Source organism: Carcharhinus amblyrhynchos, chromosome 14, assembly GCF_965287045.1.
Source record: "Carcharhinus amblyrhynchos chromosome 14, sCarAmb.v2.hapA, whole genome shotgun sequence".
Classification (NCBI taxonomy): Eukaryota; Metazoa; Chordata; class Chondrichthyes; order Carcharhiniformes; family Carcharhinidae; genus Carcharhinus; species Carcharhinus amblyrhynchos.
Window position 1 is genome coordinate 8,532,307 of NC_137337.1, and position 21,085 is coordinate 8,553,391.

At 45.8% G+C, this 21,085-nt stretch overlaps 1 protein-coding gene across 25 annotated transcripts in view; it reads right to left on the reverse strand.

The window, feature by feature from the left end:
• The window catches only part of nrxn3a (neurexin 3a), a 1,599,218-nt gene that overhangs the window by 889,080 nt on the left and 689,053 nt on the right, over positions 1 to 21,085 (reverse strand). For all 25 annotated transcript variants that reach the window (XR_013888541.1, XR_013888540.1, XM_080202257.1 and 22 more), the window contains 2 exons: positions 19,266 to 19,456; positions 17,843 to 18,016 (listed from right to left, as the gene is read on the reverse strand). Coding sequence is in view for 23 of the 25 variants with exons in the window: in XM_080202257.1 (XP_080058383.1) it covers positions 17,843 to 18,016; positions 19,266 to 19,456 (365 nt within the window). In the remaining 2 variants the exon portion in view is untranslated. The remainder of the gene's footprint in view (positions 1 to 17,842; positions 18,017 to 19,265; positions 19,457 to 21,085) is intronic.

Here is a 21,085-nt window from a genome sequence, read left to right on the forward strand (position 1 = left end):
TTTTTTTTATACATCAGAGCAGAAACCAGAGTCATTTTAAGAAAAAAATAAAAATATAACAAAAATCTACGGGTGGCACAGCAGCACAGTGGTTAGCTCTGCTGCGCCACTACAGCGCCAGGGACCCTCGGGTTCGATTCCCGGCCTCGAATCCCTGTCCATGTAGAGTCTGCACATTCTCCCCGTGTCTGCGTGGGTTTCCTCCGGGTGCTCTGATTTCCTTCCACATTTCAAAGATGTGCAGGTTAGGTGGATTGGCTATGCTAAACTGACCCTTAGTGTCAGGGGGACCAGCTAGGGTAAATGCATGGGGTTATGGGGATAGGGTGGAATTATGATCGGTGAACGTTTGATGGGCCAAATGGCCTCCTTCAGCACTGCAGGACTCTATGATTCAAAAATAAAGTCACACTGCAACAGAACAAAATGGTAGAAACATGCTTCGCTCACAAAACGTGTTTTTCTCTGCAGTTTTGATTTTATGGTGGTTCGTCGTGTGCCAGTGCAGTGTTGAAATAAAACTCAACAAGGCAGGTCGTTCAAGAATCCATGTGGTTGTAAGTACATCCACAACACCTACAGCAAATAGCACTTGATAGAACTAAGGATCAGGAGAAATGTCATTCAGAGAAACTATTGATGGGGGAGAATACCCATCACTGCACTACTTATCACAATGGGAGTCTGATCAATAGGCACAGAAGATAATGGATACTTATTACAAATGAGAAAGGTTTGCTCTTCTTTTGGCAATTGTTAGCAGAGGCATAGTGGTATTTTTACTGGACTAGTAATCCCAGGGTAATGCTCCAGGGACCCATGTTCAAATCCCACCAAGATAGATGGTGACAATTAAATTCAATTTTAAAAAGTCTGGAACTAGGAGTCTAATGATGACCATGAAACCATTGTCAATTGTTGGAAAAACCCATCTGGTCCAATGATGTTCTTTAGGGAAGGAAATCTGTTGTCCTTACCTGGTCTGGCCTACATGTGACTCCAGAGCCACAGCAATGTGGTTGACTCTTAAAATGCCTCAGGGATGGGCAATAAATGCTGGACTAACCAGCGATGCCCACGTCCCATGTACCAATAAAGAAAATTCTGGTCAGTCTTCATTTAATACCTTCATCTTTGATCTCCTTTCCCTCCACGTAATGTGTCTAATTTCACATATTCATTTGATCTTCAAGAAAGATTACACGAGAAGATCACATTACGGAGCTGTTTCAGCTGCTGGATGCAAAGATAGGGCACAGGAGGCGGCCATTCGGCCCATTGTGACTGCTCCGCTTCACTGAAAAAGCTGTCCAATTAGGTCCAACTCCTGAACGTTTTCTTCACAGCACGCCTCCATTTTTCTTCTTCCAGTCTTACTCCAATTCCTTTTTCCAGAGTTATTGCTGCTCCTGTGCTTACTGCCCCTGCAGGCACTCCAGGTCATAACAACCTGCTCCAGAAACAGACTGACGTCTTTATCCCACTTGTCTAAACTGTCTCTCTTAATACGTCAGATACCAGAGATCTGGAAAAGAGACAGGAGCAACCCAACAGGTCTGGCAGCACGTGTGGGGAGAGAGAGAGACCCTGTTAATATTTCTTTTTGAGTCAAACGTACGCTGCTTCAGAACTCAAAGACCTCGTTCTGAAGAAGACTAACCTTGGACTCGAAATACTAGCTTAGTTTCTCTCTCCACAGATGCTGTCAGAGCTGCACAATGGTTAGCACTGCTGCCTCACAGCAGTGACTGTAGAGGTGGTAGCCTGCCTGAACAAAGGGTTGTAGATTGGCCTCAAGCCCCCTTATTCCAAGAAAGAGTGGGGGGTAAACACTCCAAGCTTCCCTGAAGCCAGGGAGGATTCAACATCTTCAGGACAGGAATCATAGAATCCTTACAGTGCAGAAGGAAGCCATTCGGCCCATCGAGTCTGCACCGACTCCTGACTTGGGTCACTGTCTGTGCGAAATCTGCGCATTCTCCCCATGTCTGAATGGGGTTCGTCCAGGTGCTCCACTTTCCTCCAAAGACGTGCGGGTTAGGTTGATTGGCCATGCTAAATTGACCCTCCGTGTTTGGGGGATTAGCAGGGTAAATACGTGGGGTTATGGGGGATAGGGTCTGGGTGGGATTGTTATCGGTGCAGGCTCGATGGGCCAAATATCCTCCTCCTGCCTGCAGGCTATGATTCTGTGCTAGGTTGTTCCAACACTACATCTTTGTTTTAAAACCTCCTCCTTCAGGCAGCACAGTGGTTATCACTGCTGCCTCACAGTGTCAGGGACCCGGGTTCGATTCCCGGCTTGGGTCACCGTCTGGGTGGAGTTTGCACGTTCTCCCTGTGTCTGTGCGGGTTTCCTCCAGGTGCATCCAAAAGATGTGTCTGTTAGGTGGATTGGCCATGCTAAATTGCCCCTTAGAAGCCCAAGATGTGTAGGTTACGGAGATGAGCTGGGTAAATACATGGAGGTTTTGGGGATAGGGTTTGGGTAGGATGCAGTCAGAGGGTCGGTGCAGGCTCGATGGGCTGAATGGTTTCCTTCTGCTCTGTACGGGTTCTATGATTCCTGTCCTGAAGGTATTGAATCCTCCCTGGCTTAAAGTAAAGTTTGGAGTGTTTGCCACCCCCTCCTTCCTCATAATAAGGGCACTGAGGCCAATCTACAATCTTCTCTTCACAAAAACTATCACCTCTACTACCAAAATTAACTCCCCCTGTGAAAAGCAAAGAGTGAACCTGCGATCTCCTTGAGCACCATAGTGCCATTCACAGCGTCCAGGAATTTACCAGCGAACTGCTGACAAAGCAATCAATTCTCCTGCACTGGTACAAAGCTTCCCATTGGTGAGACGCCGCGATGAGTAAAGGGACTGCCCTGGTCAGGGACACAGACAAAACACCAACAACCAGCGAACAAGAAAAAAAATTGTGGCAGTATTAAAATAATGCCTTTAAAACAATGGGCGGCATTTTCCAGCCCTTCTGACTGACGAGTCTTCCAGTCCTGCCAAAGTCAGCCCCAGGGCGGTAGAGTCCTTGGCGGTGGGGCTGGAAGACAAACGTCAGCAGGACTGGAAGATCCAGTTGGCGAGCTGCTTCCATTGCTGGAAAACATGGTTCAGGGAGTGGTGGAGAGAGAAAGCGGGGGAGAAACTCCCACCCACTGACAACCCGAAACTGGTTTTATGTTGTAAGTAGGGCACCAGCACCTTCCAACTTGGAACGACCATGAAACATTAATGCAACTGGTCTTCACACACACACACACATATATATATATTCATGAATACCCTTGGGCCTGACTTTGAATGGTTGAAGCACTGTTATGTTAACATGAAAGAAGAGATTTCTTTTCCTAAATCATTTCATCATCACCCACTGCAGGTGGACCAGTGTCTTCACATGGTGATGTCTAACAGCAACAGCTTAAACAGATGGAAAGCCTTCCAACAATGCAGCAGGGGAATTACTCTCTCTTGCCGTACTCATTAAGCCACTGGCAACAAACTTAGTCTGTGTGACAGGTCCAAAATTGATTGACTCAGACAGATGTCAACAAGAAAACTCTGTTCATCCCTCTGACTGAGCAAGTGTAAGTGTATCTGATTTCCACACTCATACACCCAACATCAAATGCTGTGGGCAGAAGCAAACGAAAGTCACCTTATTGCTTTCCTTATAACTTGTTAGGTGGTGGCAGAGAGAGAAAGGATGTCTTTCCTCCAGCTTCATTTTCACCAGCGTTTTTAACTGTTCGAATCTAACTGGTGACAACTTTGTAATGGATGTAATGTGACCAATGGTAACAAGCTGTAAGCGTCAGCTGACCCAATAAACCATGGAACCACTTGCAGAATGAATTAATAGTCAGCTGATTGATTATAAATAAGAACCTGTTTGGAATTGTGGAGAGCTTGGAGTGGCCCCAAGTTTGAACTAATGAAGTTTCTTTATTAAACCCTTTCTTTGATTTATAAGTTGGAATAATTGTTGTTATATTTTCATTTTTGAAGAGTTTCTTCTGAGGAAACCCTTAACCAGAGACACACAGCTATATGAAGTCAGACCCCAAGATTTCTAATTGCCTGCAGCAGTGGCCAGGGGTGGGTAGAAAACTCAACAAGTCAGGCAGCATCTATGGAGAGAGAAACATCATTTTGAGTCTGCACGACTCTTCTTCAGAGTTGGAGAGAGTTAGAAACATGACAGATTGAAGAGAGGGGTTGCAGCAGGTGGAACAAAATAGAAGGAGGTGAGACCACATTTGGAATATTGTGTTCAGTTCTGGTCACCTCATTATAAGAAGGATGTGAAAGCATTGGAGACAGTGCAGAGGAGATTCACTGGATACTGCCTGGTTTGGAGGGAGCTGGGGCTTTTCTCTTTGGAGCGGAGGAGGATGAGAGGCGACTTAATAGCAGTTTATAAGATGATGAGAGGGATTGATGGAGTGGACGTGCAGAGACTATTTCCTCGGGTGGATGTAGCTGTTATAGGGGGCATAACTATAAGGTTCATGGTGGGAGATATAGGAGGGATGTCCGAGGTAGATTCTTCACTAAGAGAGTGGTTGGGGTGTGGAATGCACTGCCTGCTGTGATAGTGGAGTTGGACACTTTAGGAACTTTCAAGTGGTTATTGGATAAGCACATGGAGCACACCAGAATTATAGGGAGGGGATAGCTTGATCTTGGGATTGGACGTAGCTCGACACAACATTGAGGGCCAAAGGGCCTGTACTGTACTGTAATGTTCTATGTTTCTATGTAGAAGTTCAAGGGTAGGCAGGAGCCCAGGAGAGAGAACATAACAAAAGGAGTGTTACCGATAGTGTTAATGATGAAAGAAGTGGCTAATGGTGGCAGATAGCACATTCTGCTGTCTGGCCTAATAGCAGAAACAGGGTTCAGCACTCCCAGAGCAAAACATGAGAACAAGTTACAGAGTTGTCCTGGGAGGGGGTGGCTGGAAACTAATCAGAATGGAAGACAGAGTTCCTGGTCGGAAGTTGTTGAATTCAGTGTTAAATTCAGAATGCTGTCAAGTGTCCAATCAGAAGATGAGGTGCTGTTCCTTCAGCTTACGTTGGGTTTCAGCGTAATTGTGGCAGGTAGAGGACAGAAATGTGAACATGGTGAATTGGAATGGCAAATGCTCGCAGATTGAGCGAAGATGTTCTGCAAAACGTTCAAAGCTAAAAGATCCGCGCATTGAGCTGTATGAAATTGAAAAATACAAAATCATCATAGACTCCTGCAGTGCAAAAGGAGGCCATTCGGTCCATCGAGTCTGCATCGAATCTCCAATAGTGCATCCTACCCAAGCTCCATCCCCGTAAGTCTGCACCAACAACAATCCTACCCAGGCCCCTTCCCTGTAACCCCACATATTTACCCCACTAATCCCTCTAACCTACACATCCTAGGACACAAAGAGGCAATTTCGCATGGCCGATCCACCTAATCTGCACGTCACTGGACTGCGGGTGGAAACCGGAGCGCCCAGAGGAAACTCACACAGACACGGGGGAGGGTGCAAACTCCACACAGATGGTGACCCAAACCAGGAATCGAACCCCGGTCTCTGGATCTGCAAGGCAGCAATGCCACCCTGCCATCACACGTATGGAAAGCAACTTTGTCAGTGCTAACTGTATCAGTAAGATGTCAGTGCCAATTGCATCAGTAAGAAAACATGGACAGGATTTTCTAGCCCTCCCTGCCGCCGGGATCTTCCCGGTTCCCTGCGCTGTAGAGGTGACCACTCTGAAATCTCGGCCACATTTCCTGGTGTCCATTGGTCACAAAGAACCAGCGAATGACACGAAGCCAGCCCTGAGAAATGAATTATAATAATGAGTGCTGGGAGACAGGGGGCTGTCCTTGCCAAGCCTTCCTCAGATGGAATATGGTCCAAGAATCAATGAGGAAGACGAGTTTGCGAGTACAGGGAATAGCTCCGCTCTCAGCAGCTACTGAGATCAATCCACTCTGGACCAACCATCCATTCAGCCTCTGAGATCAGTGAGCTATCTTGGGTTCTATACCTTTGGAGCCGATTTCGCCAATGCACAATATCAAAACTGTTCCTCCTTTAAACAAACTTAGCCAACTGTTGTAAAATTGCTTACGAATACTCGACTGCCTATCCTTAGGTATCCGTGACTCCAATATCTTTCAAGAGGATCATGCAAGAGGAATGGTAACCAAAGGAATGGACATGTGGAATGGACCTTTTCCCCCCTCCTTACTTTCACATGTTTGCATTGTTCCTATCAGTATTAACTTTGCCATCCTAATCATCATCCTGAAATATGGACAAACTAAGAGTCTGATTTTATTCTGAAGAGGAATTTTGAACAATGCTAATTCCATTTTTTTGCAGGTCTTCAAATGGCTTCCTTCTGACAGTACATAAAGCTGCAAAACAATTAACATGAGCTGGTTCATGGTATATGTATCTATTTTTGTTCCACTGTGACGGGACTTAGGCCTTAATTATAGATGCTAACATGGCTCCTTGCTGCTCTATTTCTATGCTAATTAAGGAACTGACTAAAGACTTCAAACACAATTTCATTTCTTTTACTCCCCTTCAAAAATGGATTAAATCTGCAGCCACCAGGGAAGATCTACTTGGCCCTAAGACAAACTGGTCCCACCTTGTCCAAGGAACCGTTATCAGTCCCCAATCCCACAGCAGTCATCCATGACCATTTCTCATGTGGCAATCTAGATGGAGAGACGATCTGACAGGTTATTAACAATTGCACAGGGAGTCACAACTCAACTCAATCCTGAGCTTGTGCAACACTCTCACGTACGTGGTCTATCCGACAAGGAATACTGACGGAAATTAGCATTGATCTGGCAACAGAACTATTCAACAGCTGTAAATTGGGAGAGGGAAGTGTGCAGCAGGACCTGGGTGTCCTTGTGCACTAGTCACTGAAGGTAAGCATGCAGGTGCAGCACGGGGTAAAGGCAGCAAATGGCATGTTGGCCTTTATTGTGAGAGTTTGCAAGTACAGGAGCAGAGATGTTGCAATTATATAGGGCCTTGATGAGGCCACACCTAGACTATTGTGTACAGTTTTGGTCTCCTTTTCCAAAGCAGGATGTTCTTGCTCTACTTAGAGTGTAGTGAAGGTTTACCAGACTGATTCCAGGGATGGCAGGACTGATATATGAGGAGAGATTGACTAGGTTAGGATTGTTTTTGCTGGAGTTCAGGTGAATGAGGGGGATCTCATAGAGACTTATAAAATTCTAACAGGACTAGACAGGGTAGATGCAGGGAGGATGTTTCTGATGGTGGGGGAGTCCAGAACCAGGGGTCACAGTCTGAAGATTCAGTGTAGACCATTTAGGATGGAGGTGAGGAGATATTTCTTTATCCAAAGAATGGTGACCCTGTGGAATTCATTACCACAGAAAATACCAAAACATTGAACATATTCAAGAGGCAGCTAGACTTGGTACTTGGTGAATGTGATCAAAAGTTATGGGGAGAAAGCAGGATTAGACTATTGAGTTGGACGATCAGCCATGATCATGATGAATGGCGGAGCAGGCTCGAAGGGCCAAATGGCCTCCTCCTGCTCCTATGTTTCTATGAATCATTAAGTGTTTGGGAGAACTCTGGTACGGGCCCTTTACAAAACCCATTCTTTTCAGCGAAACCCTGGGATTTTGGGACCTTGAATTCCAAGGAGTGTTTTGTTTGGGGAGAGTGATGTTTGGGCAGCACAATGGTTAGCGCTGCTACCTCTCATCTCCAGAGATCTGGAACGGATCCCTGGCTCAGGTCACTGTCTACGTGGTACATGCACGTTCTCCACGCGTCTGCGTGGGTTTCCTCCACAATCCAAAGACGTGCGGAGTTAGTTGCATTGGTCGAGCTAAATTGTCTCTTGGTGTTGTGAGATACGTAGGTTAGAGGGATTAGCGGGGTAAATATGTGGGGTCATGGAGATAGGTGCGACTGTTGTTGGTGCAGACACGATGGGCTGAATGGCCTCCTTCTGCAGTCTAAGGTTTCTATGGTAACTCAAAGATTATTGCTTTGTACCAAGCCAAGCTGTAACTGGCCTGAGGACACTTAGCTGTCTGAAATAGAACAGTTGCTATTTCTAAGAATTCCGGTTGGATTGCTACAAAAATTGGCAAAATAAAAGTGGAATGAAAAATGAAGGAAATTTGGAATCAAAAAAAGCTTTAAAATCTTTTGAACATTAAAGTAAAATGCATTTTTTTCTTGGTTATTTGTACATAATTTGATTCACTTAAATCTTAACAAATGGCTAATTAACTTGCAAGTAGAGATAGGCTCGCTCAATAAATTACTGTCCATGTACAATTTGGCAAACATTACAAAAATTCTGTATTAACAACGTTCAGCAGATGTATAAAAGTTTTTTAAAACTTTATTAGAGCCCCAAGTAGACTTACATTAACACTGCAATGAAGTTACTGTGAAAAATCTCCCAGTTGCCACACTCTGGCCCCTGTACGGGTACACTGACTGAGAACTTAGCATGGGTAATGCACCCTAACCGGCACGTCTTTCAGACTGTGGGAGGAAACTGGAGCACCCGGAGGAAAGCCACGCAGACACGTACTAACGCTCACGTCTTTCAGACTGTGGGAGGAAACTGGAGGAAACCCACGCAGACACGAGGAGAATGTGCAAACTCCTCATAGACAGTGACCCGAGCCAGGAATCAAACCTGGGTCCCTGGTGTGGTGAGGCAGACGCGCTAACCATTGTGACAACCCAAATTTCCACTCCAAATGTGAGCATGAAACAAACTTGTGCTTAGAGACAAATGAGTTTAGTTGAAAATAAAATACAATGTATGAACCATGTCTTACTGAGTCCCAAGGTGTCAAATCTCCTTGATCTTGGCCATGGAAATGGAAGGAACGTAATGACATGGTATGTGCAGTGGGCAAGTTTCCCTTTGGTTTCTGGAGAAGTCATGGACGAGTAGTTACACTGTAGAAGTAGCAAGCTTGTCGTGTGCACGACATTGCCAGCACTGCCATTGGGGGTAATTTCCTTTGGGTGAAATGAAACCACACGCACGTGATAACTGAACAGAGGGGACCTTCCATCATGGATAGAGGAGAGAATCCTTCCCTGTGAAGATTTGACTGATGAATAATCAGATTCTTGTGATCAGGATCTTGTGAGTTTTCCCCATCGAGCAACTCACTGCCCAGTTTCCTCAGTCTTTGGTTCCTTCTCACTCTCTTGGTTTGCTGTGCATTCCTGCCTACCCTGCGACCACCAGCTTCTTTTACATTTAAAATGTCTATTCTGTCCCTATTTGAGAATCAAAGAGCAAAGAAAATTACAGCAGAGGCCCTTCGGCCCTCCAAGCCTGCACCGACCATGCTGCCCAACTGAACTAAAATCTCCTACCCTTCTGGGGACCACATCCCTCTATTCCCATCCTATTCATGTATTTGTCAAGTCGCCCCTTAAAAGTTATGATCATATCTGCTTCCACTACCTCCCCATCACCCTCTGTGTAAAAAAAACTTGCCTTGTACATCTCCTTTAAACCTTGCCCCTTAAACCTATGCCCCCGAATAATTGATTCTTCCACCCTGGGAAATGAGTTCTGACTATCCACTCTGTCCACGCCTCGAGCCCCTCAACTGCTGTCGTTCCAGTGAGAACAGGCCAACTTTCACCAACCTCTCCTCACAGCTAATCAATTGTTTTCTGGTAAATCATTAAGAAACGGAATTTGGCAGTGGATGAATATTTATATAAACCACAGAAAATACAAAGAGTGAGTACTTTGGTATTAAAATACCGTGAAAGATATGAACATAAAAGCAATTATGCATGAATTCAATTGGCCGATGAGTAATGAGTTCTTGTTTTTAGACTATGTAAACAACTGAGATGCGAGAATTCAGCACAGCTTGTGAAAAGGAATGCTAAACTGTTCGAATTTGAAGATGATGAATGGTGTCTGGTCAGGCTAGATCCTTGGTCTTCTACGTGGGACACACAGAATGCTTCTTCTGCTATTCAATGGCAAGCCGTGTGTGTACAACATTGGCTTCTGGAATGTCATATTTGGACAAGCTAACATGTGAAGTTGGACAGCAAATTTCATGTGTCTATGGCCCCAGCGATTAATCCTGACTGAGTTCAGCACCAAGTTGACCATACAGAGGGATCTAGGTGTATATGTGCATAGATCCCTGAAAGTTGGAAATCAAGTCGATAAGGTTGTTAGGAAGGCATACGGTGTCTTGGCGTTTATTGGTAGGGGGATTGAATTTAGGAGCTGCAACGTCATGTTGCAACCGTACAAAACTCTGGTGCGGCCGCACTTGGAGTATTGTGTACAGTTCTGGTCCCCACATTATAGGAAGGATGTGGAGGCTTTGGAAAGGGTGCAGAGGAGGTTTACCAGGATGTTGCCTGGTATGGAGGGAAGGTCCTATGAGGAGAGACTGAGGGATTTGGAGTTGTTTTCGTTGGAAAGAAGGTGGCTAAGAGGAGACCTTATTGAAACATACAAGATGATTAGAGGTATAGATAGGGTGGACAGTGATAGCCTTTTTCCTCAGATGGAGAAAGCTAGCACGAGGGGACATAGCTTTAAATTAAGGGGTGGTAGTTATAGGACGGATGTCAGAGGTAGGTTCTTTACCCAGAGGGTGGTGGGGGAATGGAATGCCCTGCCCCTGCTGCAGTTGGAGATGCGCCTAGTTTGGGGGCGTTTAAGAGGTCCGTGGATAGGTTTATGGATGGAAAGGGATTGGTTTAGGTTAGAGGGTCATTGCTTTTCTCTTAATTGGTCAGCGCAACATCGTGGGCCGAAGGGCCTGTTCTGAGCTGTAATGTTCTATGTTCTACACCGTACACAACTCTGAGCTCTCGATACTTCATCTCTTGTACCCCAATTTTCACCACTCTGCCATTGATGGTCTGTCAGCTGCCTCCGTACTAAGCTACAAACATTCAATCTCTCCAGTAGTAGCAGTGTGTACCATCTACAAGATGCACTGCAGCAATTCACCAAAGATCCGGAGACAGCACCTTCCAAACCCACGACCACTTCCATCTAGAAGGACAACAGATACATGGGAACACCACCACCTGCAAGTTTCCCTCCAAGTCACTTGCTTTCCTGACTTGGAAATATATCACCGTTCCGTCGCAGTCGCTGGGTGAAGATCCTGGAATTCCCTCCCTAACGGCATTGTGGGTCAACCAATAGAACATGGACTGCAGCGATTCAAGAGGTAGCTCACCACCACCTTCTCAAGGGCAACTAGGGATGGGCAATAAATGGTGGTCAGCCAGTGACACCCATGTCCCACGAATGAATAAAAAAAAAACACTGGAATACCCCCCCTCAAAACCTCTCCACCCGTGCCCCCCCCTCAAAACCTCCCCCCCCCTCAAAACCTCCCCCCCAAACCTCTCTGCCTTGCCTTCTCTCCCTTTTTTCAATCACCTCTTTAAACCTTTCACTCTGGACGAGCTTTAGTTCACCTGACATCTCCTTTCATGACTCTCTGTCAAACCTCTTTGATAAGAACCCCTGTGAAGCATCTGGGAACATTTTGCAACATACTTGAGGCTATGTAAATGCAGGTTGTTGTTAATTGTTCACAGAACTTACTTTGAATTTCCACCAAGCAATGACAGGAGCAAGTCATACCCCGACTATGCTGTGGATAACAGATGCAAACATAAGCATTGCATACCCCAGCAGAGATCCCTTCAACACAAGCACTAGTTAGTTCTGTTCAAATCCTCACTCAGACTGACACCTCTGTTCATTCAAAGTAAAACTCAGCTGTTCCAACTCATCACTTTTTGATGAGCAATTGCACAGCTGAATGTGTTAGAAGATTCAACCCTCAGAGCAATTGACTTGTCTGCAATGATCAATTTGTGGAGTCAGATACAGCCTTCCACCACTTATCCCACTGCTAGACAGCTTTGAAATGCTGCCTCGAATCTCCTGATACAACAGCATGCAGCCCGGTATCACCCAAACAGATTGTAACAAAGGCTTCACATGTCACTTAATATCTCCAGGAAGGAGGCTGGGCCCAGGCTACTTTCTTGAAAAACACCAATTTCAATGTTCTGGGTCTTGGCTGTTGAAACTTTGATTGGGACACTTAACAACATAAATCGCTTGCATACAACTGGCCGGAAATACCAAATGACAATAACTTGCCACGGACTTGAAATCCAATGGGGTTTCCCCGCACAAGTTTGAACCCTGCTCGCAGCGAATGTGATATAAAATGTTTAAAAGTAACAATAACTTGCCAGCACAATGGGTTGGGTAGGATTCCCGGCTCGGGTCACTGTCTGCATGGATTTCCTCCGGGTGCTCCGGTTCCCTCCCACAGTCCAAAGGTGTGTGGATTAGGTTGATTGGCTATGCTAAAATTGCCCCTTAGTGCCCTGAGATGCTTAGTTTAGAGGGATTAGTGGGTAAATATGTAGGGATATGGGGCCTGGGTGGGATGGTGGTGGGTACAGACCCGATGGGCCGAATGGCCTCTTTCTGCACTGTAGGAATTCTATGAATTTCTATAAATAATACAATCAAATTCCTCTCTGGTATAGTGATCCTGCAAGCCTGGCAATTCATCCTCCAACTGACCTCTGTTTAAGATTTCTTGTATAGAATCCCTACAGTGCAGGTGGAGGCCATTTGGCCCACTGAGTCTGTACCAACCACAATTCCACCCAGGCCCTATTCGTGCAACTCCTCCCTGCTAATTCCCTTGGGTCAATTTAACATAGGCAATCATCCTAACCTGCACATCTTTGGACTAATAGAAAGTACATTCCGATAGGTTCTATATTCCTTGATTTTTACAAAAGCTACATGGTCTCTGAAGGCCCCATTGGTATTGGGGCTCCATTATCTTGCCAGTATGGGAAGCGATGGCCTACTGGTATTATGGCTAGACTATTAATCCAGAAACTCAGCTAATATTCTGGGCACCCGGGTTCGAATCCCACCATGGCAGATGGTGGAATTTGAATTCAATAAAAAAATCTGGGATTAGGAATCTACTGATGACCAAGAAATCATTGTTGATTGTCAGAAAAACCCAGCTGGTGCCGTTTAGGGAAGGAAATCTGCCATCCTTACCCAGTCTACATGTGACTCTCGAGCTACGGCAATGGAGCTGACGCTCAATTGGCCTCCAAGGGCAAGTAGGGATGGGCAATATATGCTGGCCCAACCAGCGACGCCCATGTCCCATAAGTGAATTAAAAAAAAATAACCACAGACTAACTCAATGATGGTAAAGGCAAAATATTGCAATAGGGTGCATACAGATAAATTTGTGCATAGTACTAGTCTTGAGGCTATAGTGGAAGAGCTCAGCTAGAAGGATAGTTAGCTCTGGTGCACATATTCTCAATGCGACATGCAACGCACCATCAGTGCCCGTACCTTTTGCTACGATCTGGGCAATCAGCTCTTCAGCATGCTGCCTACTTTTGAAGCTTCTTCAAGGTCTGCCATCTTCCGTAGCTGTTCTCTAATCTTTCAGCTCAGTATTGAGCCTGTTGTTGTGTGATGGGCAGTAACTTTGCTAAAGGTGTCTTACTCTTACAGCACAGAAATGGAACATGTCTCACAGTCCCAGGGACCCAGGACATTTCTAGCCTTGGGTTACTATCTGGGTGGAGTTTGCACATTCTCCCCGTGCCTGTGTGGGTTTCCTCTGGGTGCTCCGGTTTCCTTCCACAGTCCAAAGATGTGCAGGTTAGGTAGATTGGCCATACTAAGATTTCCCCTTTATGTCCAAAGATGTGGAGGTTTGGTGGATTGGCCATGCTAAATTGTCCCCTAGTGTTCCAAGACGTGTAGGTTAGGGGAGTTAGCGGGATACATACCTGGAGTTACAGGGATAGGGCCTGGGTAAGATAAATAAGGTAGGTAGACTCAATGGGCTGAATGGCCTCCTTCTGCACTGTAGGGATTCAACAATTCTATTGTCATATTTGCTGTCAAGACAACTGCAACCATTATATTTGTTTGGAACGAGAGAATTTTAAGTTTGTTGTATTTGTATTTGTAGGTGCTCAGAATAAGTTATAACTTTAAGTTTACATTTAATTTATATTTCTGCTTTAATGTGTTGGGAAAGTGGGAGCCTGATTTTTGGTTTCATTTTAAATAGTTGGCTGTAAGTCTGGGGGTTGCGGGGGTGGGGGGGACTTGTTTGTCAACCTGCATATTAATGAGGTTTTATGACCCTTGAAGTGGAGAACTGTGTTATCAAGGGTTTTTAGAATGTTAACACTAAGTAGAGAAACTGGGCTGTATCCTGACAAGAGGAGACCCACAGAGACACAAGAAAACAGAAAACAGTTTTAGTTCAGTTGAAAGGAGTTGTCAGGAGGAACGGGACACAGGGGAGGGAACAGCAGAAAGCAGAGTACCCCAAAAAACAGGAGACAGGCCCTGAAACCAAAGGGTGGGAGGAAAGGAGAGTCCCAGGAAGACAGTTAAGCCAAGGAACAAGAGCAAGATATTCTTCAGTGAAGTTAAATTAAGGAGCAGAGGAAAAGGCTCTGAATTAAAGAGACAAAGCTGTGGAGAGCAGAACCACGGCAAAGGGTGCTCATGAGAGGCCAGAAGATCAGTGGTGACAGCCAAAGCTTTCTGACCCCTTACAATGGGCCTGTGAAGCAGTTTTGTTCCATTGTCATGGCTAGGTGTCTGAGAGTGCGTGGGTAAGGCGAAGTTTGAATGCATGTTACAAATCCAGCATCAGAAAGAGAGATTGAAATTCTGGAGGTGGATCCTTGTGGAAGACATTCAAGAGAAAGCACCACTTAGGAGAAGATTCCAAAGTGAATTCTTCGAACGTTGAAATTGGAAATCCTTGGGAGAAAGACATTTTTATGACACCAATCGGCTCACGGTGTGATAAGCATCTGAGGAGATTTGATGAGAAATTCATGGTGTTTGCTTTGGGCGGCACCTGTCACTTGGTTTCAATGTCCAATTGCAGGTTGCCTGTGATTTGCATGGACTGTTATATCTGTGAATATTAGAATATGAGATAGGCTTTATAATTTTTGTTATGCTTACAAAATTGTATATATTTGTAAGGAGAGAATTGGGGTAAAGGAATAGTGTAATATAGTTAACCTTTTCTTGTTTAACAAATATTTTGTTTCTTTGTTAGAAGTTCATCAACAGACCCTGTGGCTGGAATTTTACCACATGCCCAAAATGGGATTTGGAGCAGGAGGGGGGCAGAGCATGGGAAGATCCATTGACCTCAGGTGGGATTTTACAGTTTCAGGATAAGTGAGGCTGTAGAGTCCCATCCCATGACTCAGTTCAATGGTCACCCTTCACATTTCCAGACACAAAATAAAAGTTCTAGTCTATCGAGCCAGGTATGCAGTATAAAACCATTGTCAGTTGTTGGAAAATGTCCTTTAGGGAAGGAAATCTGCCATCCTTACCTGGTCTGGCCTACATGTGACTCCAGAGCCACAGCAATGTGGTTGACTCACGACCGTCCTCTGAACAAGGGCAACTAGGGATGAGCAATAAATGCTGGTCAGCCAGCGACACCCACGTCCCACAAATGAGTAAGAGAAAAGTGCTCAGGCACATGATCCTGAAAAGTAATCATTTGTTACGACGTGCATTATGTACACTTGACTTTCAGATGCCTTTGTCCAGTCTAGAACCTATTCCACTTTCACTGAGATACAATAGCTGGCTGATCTGTCTGATCTAATGACAAGGTTGTAGTTGACACACAATACAAATTCATTGGAGAGTCATCATGCATTTCATTCAAAGTCAAACGTAAAAAACAGAAGTCACAACTAATGCAAATCTCAAATAATTGCATCCAATATTAAAATATTATGTGAACTTCCACAGTTCTGTATTGATCTCACACCATAATCAACTCGTTCAGTTAGTGAACAGTCTGAATGAGCTGTAAAAAAGGAATATTAGTATTGTTTAATACTGCCTTATGATAAAATGTTAATAAAGTATATAAAGTCCCATCTCTTGTGAATTAAGATATCTTAGGAAAGACTGTGGCCATGTACAAAATGAGATTGCAATGCCATGATGAAAAGATGCTAGTTGTTCCCCACTGCCCCCCACAACCTCCTCCAACCTACGCCCCCGACATAACCAATAAATTAATCTTTCTCTTTTTATTTCTCCTATGACTTTCACACGGATGAGATCAGATGGCATCTGCACAACGCAATAAAGGAAATAATAAAAAAATGACTATATTTATATCTCTTCTTGTTATCCAATATTGGAATCAGAGATGTACAAGGAAATTGCTTTTATGAAGAAGGATGCTAACTTCAACTTTGAGCCAATGATGCCACAATGAAGCTTGGCCCCGGCTCAAACCTGCTGCGGGGACGGTGAGGTGGGGAGGGAGCTGGGAAATGAAGTAATTAAAATTAAATTATTTGCCTCGGCTGAAAGCAGAAGCGGTTTGGCCAGGAATATAAGAAGTGGAATAATTTCACCTCTGGCTGGCTCCAGGAATGATTCAGTAGAAAGTTCCAATCTCGATACAATTTTACTCTCAACGACTTCCTTTTCCCCCAACCTCCTTCCTCTCAGTAAAGTCTCATGTGTGACTCATGGTGGTGCCAACAACTATGACCTCGCCGACCTGCCCATTGCTTTCATGCCAGTCCAGATAATGGGTGGGATTTTCCTACACCCCCCACCCCCACACACCCTGCAGCATGGTTCGCGGTGGCACACCGCTCCCTGGTGGGCCACCGCTCGGTGCTGGCAGGTTTTTATAGCCCCGTCGTTGTCATGGGGTTTCCCATTGAATGTACCCCGTGCCGCTGGGAAACCGTGTGGTGGGGGGGAGGGCGCCACCATCGGCAGGACTGTGAGACGCCACCAACGAGAACAGCAGCAAGATTTCGGTGAATTTTGGTTGGACGCCAAGTTGAACCCTAGAGTTCTCATGGCCAAATTGGCCCTCGCTTGAAATCTGCACATACGAACCAGAATCACCGATTCAGGGCAGGGATCAGGGTCAGGAATACCCACACTTGCCCCCTGCCCAGCTCTCACCCAGTCCCATCCACTGCCATCCCACCACCCTACCTGGCACGGTGGGGGGGGGTTGAAGTCAGTAGCAAGCACCCCAAATGCCGCTGCGGTCAAAACTAACTTGGCAAAGATTGGAAATTCAACATGGGAACCTCTAGTCCATATGGCTGTGATACAACATAGAGGGAGTCCACTCAGCCCATCGTGCCAATGCTGGCTGTTTCAAAGAGCTATTGAACTGGTCTCACTTATACACTCCTTCCAGTTATTTGAGCACAATATTCATTGCAGAAGCCCATGTCCGTACTTCTAAATCGCTTTGAATCTTGTTGATGGATCTCAATGAAACTTAAAAATGCGCCTTGATGCAAATTGAGTGAAGGGAGCAAAATAAAAGTTTCTTAAACAAATAAGATCATGATAGGCAGGGTTTGTTTTTTTGATAAATAATATATTTACTCATTTACAACGTACATGTATAAGTCCAAAAATAAAGGAGCAGTCTCACGCCTGTTTTTACATACACGAGCAGTCAGTTGGATGTACAAGTTTGGCAGAGGTTCTACAACGGAGGCTGAACTGATCAAACGGACAAGTCCGGTGGTGAACAAATGATTACAATGGAAGACACTGTGATGACGCTTAGCAAAATGGAAAGTTTCTCAGATGGAGTCATGTGTAGGTGTGGGTTTGAGCTACTGTTCGAGTTGACGAGAGACCCTGAGCTAGCGTTTCTAAAGCCTGTACCTTCACATCCACGTTCGATCTGCCCACTCCGGTGCAAAGCGTCATGAATCAGGTCCGGTAGCCTTCCATTGAGGTCTACGGAGGCCAAGCAACCCTGAAATCCATCTCTAGAGGCGACAAGCTTTGGCAGATTGTTGTACATGCCTTGGGCCAGTCCAGCAATGTATAGGACACCTGGTGAGACAAAGGCAGTAGAATTACAAATAACTTGCTCAAAGGGGAAAATTCTACCACAATGCAGTAGTCATAGAGTCAAAGCCATGGGGGTTTACAGCATGGAAACAGGCCCTTCAGCCCAACTTGTCCATTTTCTAACCCCTAACCTAGTCCCAATTGCCCGTGTTTGGCTCACATCCCTGTATACCCATCTTACCCATGTAACTGTCTAAACGCTTTTTAAAAGACAAAATTGTACTTTGAAGATTTTTGAAATCTTTGAAGCAAGGCATTCTCGAGTTCCAAAGCACATCTCTTGCAACTCAATAAGTTAAATATCTTGGGCGGGATTTTACGGCCTCACTTGTCCTGAAACCATGAAGTCCCATTCCCCGGGTCAACGGACCTTCCCATTGTCCGCCCCTCGCCCACTCCGATTCCGGAGGCGAGCGGGATGGTAAAATTCTGGCCATTATCTCTCTATATTAGATGTAATGGGCGTGATCTTACCAGCATTCTGCAAGTAAGGATGAAGAATTCAGCGCCCACTTTAGTGGGATAAGAAAATCTCGCCAGCTACAAGATTTTGCCCAATGTTATTTTATGCGAAGAGAGACGATGATATAGTGGTAATGTCACTGAGCCAGTAAACCAAGGCACAGACTGACACCTTGGGGACATGGGTTCAAATCCCACCATGGCCTACTTCAGCCATGGCCTCTCTTCTGTGGCACTGCTTAACGGAACAACTGTGAGCCTCTGACTGGCTGGCCAGCAGATGTGGCCCTCCCACCTCCCCCCCCCCCCCCTCCACCTCTCCCTCCACACCCTCCCCCCCCACCAAATCTCAACAAGATTCTGCCCCCTGCTGGTGGCGTCACGCTAAAATCACAAAATCTACAGCACGGAGCCACAGTTTAGCATTTTAATGACTGACTTGGCCCTCCTGAGGTGGGTGCCCCAATCCCTCCCCAGCTAATCCGGATTTAATCCTTTTTCTACCATGTTACAGTCAGGTTTCACAATTTCCTGGGTTTGGGGGCGGGGAGAGGGGAAGCAGCGGTGTATGATTTCTTGGGGTGGTGGTGGTGAGGGGGGTGGTGGGCACCAGTTTGCCAACATCCTGGGGTTTGTCAGTGAGGTTAGACCCTCTTCAAATAGTGAGATGAGTGTAATTTCATTTATTATATCGTTGAACCGACAGAATTGGCTTGTGGGGGTGGGGGGGGTGGTTTTTGGGAAGGGGGCTAAGTTAGGAGAAGCTCACCTTTCAGGTCCAGGTTTTTGGCACCATTGATGATCTGTGTCACGGATCTGGCGTCCACCTTCAGCGTGTGAGTGTTGCTGTTGTCCCTCGTGATAACTACGTTGTGCCACTGATTGTCACTCAAGGCTTTTTCAGAGTTCCCCTTGATAACGTTTGGCCCGTTTCCCAGATCAAACACATAGTGGATGTATCTGCAGGAAGACAAGGATCCATCATGTTTAAGAGAAAGAAAAATCCTGGAGACCAGACTGAGAAACAAAGGATATCGACAAACAAAAATTAAACACAGAAACATAGAAGATAGGAGCAGGAGGAGGCCATTTGGCCCTTCGAGCCTGCTCCACCATTCATCATGATCATGGCTGATCGTCCAACTCAATACCTTAATCCTGTTTTCTCTCCGTGACCTTTGATCCCACTCGCTATATCTAGCTGCCTCTTGAATACATTCAGTGTTTTGCCATCAAGATAGGAATCGGTGTACATTGTCACAACGTAGAAAATAGGAGCAGCAGGAGGCCATTTAGTCCTTCGAGCCTGTTCCGCACCATTCATTACGATCATGGCTGATTGTCCAACTCAGTAGCCTGTTCCCACCTTCCCCCCACCCCCCCCCCCCCAATATCCTTTGATCCCCTTTGCACCAACAGTTTATTTATTCATGTTACAAGCAGGCTTACATTAACACTGCAATGAAGTTACTGTGAAAATCCCCTAGTCACCACACTCCGACGCATGTTCGGGTAACGCTGAGGAAGAATTTAAGCATGGCCAATGCACCGAACCAGCATGTCTTTTGGATTGTGGGAGGAAACCCACGCAGACACGGGGAGAATGTGCAGACTCTGCACAGAGAGTGACCCAAGTAGGGAATCAAACCGGGGTCCCTGGTGGCATGAGACAGCAGTGCTAATCACTGTATCACCACATTGGCTCAACTGTTTTCTGTGGTTGTGAATTACACAGACTCCTGGTCAAGGAACTCCTCCCCATCTCAATCCTAAAAGGCTTACCATGCAGCCTTATAGTGTGACCCAGGTTCTGGACACCCCCAGTGTCAGGAACATCCTTCCTGTATCAACCCCACGGGGGGGCACAGTAGCACAGTGGTTCGCACTGCTGTTTCACAGCCCCAGGGGCCAGGGTTCGATTCCCAGCTTGGGTCACTGTCTGTGTGGAGTTGGCACATTCTCCTCGTGTCTGCGTGGGTTTCCTCCGGGTGCTCCGGTTTCCTCCCACAGTCCAAAGATGTGCAGGTTAGGTTGACTGGCTATGCTAAAATTGTCCTTGGTGTCTTGAGATGTATAGGTTAGAGGGATTAGCAGGCAAATGTGTAGGGATATGGGGGTAGGGCCTGGGTGGGATTGTGGTTGGTGCAGACTCGATGGGCCGAATGGCCTCTTTCGGCACTGTAGGGTTTCTATGAAGCAGTTTGAAGCTATGATGCGAGACTGGAGGAAATGAACAAAATGCTGCCCTACCTCTACCTATCTTTACGATTTTTGTCATTAAAATAATCGATCGTTCAGGTTCAGTCACTGACAGAAGTGAAGCCAGACTAAACGAACTCACAGTCAAGACCAATTAAGCTAAACCATTCCCGCATCAGTCAACAAACCAATAATTAATTGTCCGTGGGGGGTGGGGAGGGCAGGATGGGGAATTAGCTGTGTTAAATGTGGACATCACGGTGGCACCGCAGTCTCACAGTGCCAGGGACCTGGGTTCAATTCCAACTTTGGGTGTCTGTCTGTATGGAGGTTGCATGTTCTCCCCATGTCTGCATGGGTTTCCTCCGGGTGCTCCAGTTTCCTCCCACA